The sequence below is a fragment of the Brassica oleracea genome, unplaced genomic scaffold (genome assembly GCF_000695525.1).
Source record: "Brassica oleracea var. oleracea cultivar TO1000 unplaced genomic scaffold, BOL UnpScaffold05413, whole genome shotgun sequence".
Lineage (NCBI taxonomy): Eukaryota > Viridiplantae > Streptophyta > Magnoliopsida > Brassicales > Brassicaceae > Brassica > Brassica oleracea.
Window position 1 is genome coordinate 65 of NW_013621935.1, and position 785 is coordinate 849.

Genomic DNA, 785 nt, shown 5'->3' on the forward strand with positions numbered 1-785 from the left:
TGAGTAGCACCATCATCACCCATTTCATTTATAGATAAAGATAAGGTTCATGAAATTATCTTCCACGTGGCATTATTTTAGTGGTTCAAACCAATAGGGGTATCACCACCTTTTCTTATCTTTTGTGGCTGTTACAATTCAATTAAACTTCATCCATATCCACTCAAAATTTCAATGGTCTGAATTCTATTCTACTCTAATCTCTTGAATTCTCAACCCTCTTATCACTCTGCGGCTTGTTTCCATTGTTGATACCATTATATATAAACGACCAAAGCACTATACCCACACCTAACTCAAAAAGGTGATATGGCTTCCGTTAGGCTCTCTTCCGCTACAATGACCTCTTCTCTGGCTCATGCCACAATGGTCGCACCATTCATCAGACTTAAGTCCTCTGCTGCATTCCCAGTGACATGTAAGGCCAACACCGAAATTACTTCCATCACAAGCAACGGCGGAAGAATTAACTGCATGAAGGTCATACATATTTCTTATACCCAAAATAAATTGATGGTTTTTAATTCTGAATTATTCAAAACTAATATTTCTTTTGTTGATTGGTAATAAACAGGTGTGGCCTCCTGTTGGCAAGAAGAAGTTTGAGACTCTCTCTTACCTTCCTGGCCTTACCGATGTCGAAATAGCCAAGGAAATTGACTACCTTATCCGCAACAAGTGGACTCCATGTATTGAATTCGAGGTGGAGGTAAGAAAAACTGAAAAATGAACATTTACAAATATTTATAATAAAGAGATCTTGTAAATGATACTAAGTTGTAGAT

The 785-nt window shown here is 37.3% G+C and overlaps 1 protein-coding gene across 1 annotated transcript; it reads left to right on the forward strand.

Moving 5' to 3' along the window:
• Positions 1-296: 296 nt before the first annotated feature.
• On the forward strand, positions 297-730 carry LOC106322045 (ribulose bisphosphate carboxylase small chain 1A, chloroplastic-like). Its single transcript, XM_013760233.1, has 2 exons — positions 297-480; positions 575-730. The coding sequence occupies exons 1-2, from the start codon at positions 310-312 to the stop codon at positions 728-730; spliced, it is 327 nt and encodes a 108-aa protein (XP_013615687.1). The 5' UTR covers positions 297-309.
• The last annotated feature ends 55 nt before the right edge of the window (positions 731-785 follow it).

Excerpts from the sequence above, each read along its gene's own strand:
- LOC106322045 (XM_013760233.1), top strand. The coding sequence starts at position 310 with ATGGCTTCCGTTAGGCTCTCTTCCGCTACAATGACCTCTTCTCTGGCT. Across the intron at positions 481-574 it reads GAAGAATTAACTGCATGAAG|GTGTGGCCTCCTGTTGGCAA; the intron begins GTCATACATATT and ends GGTAATAAACAG.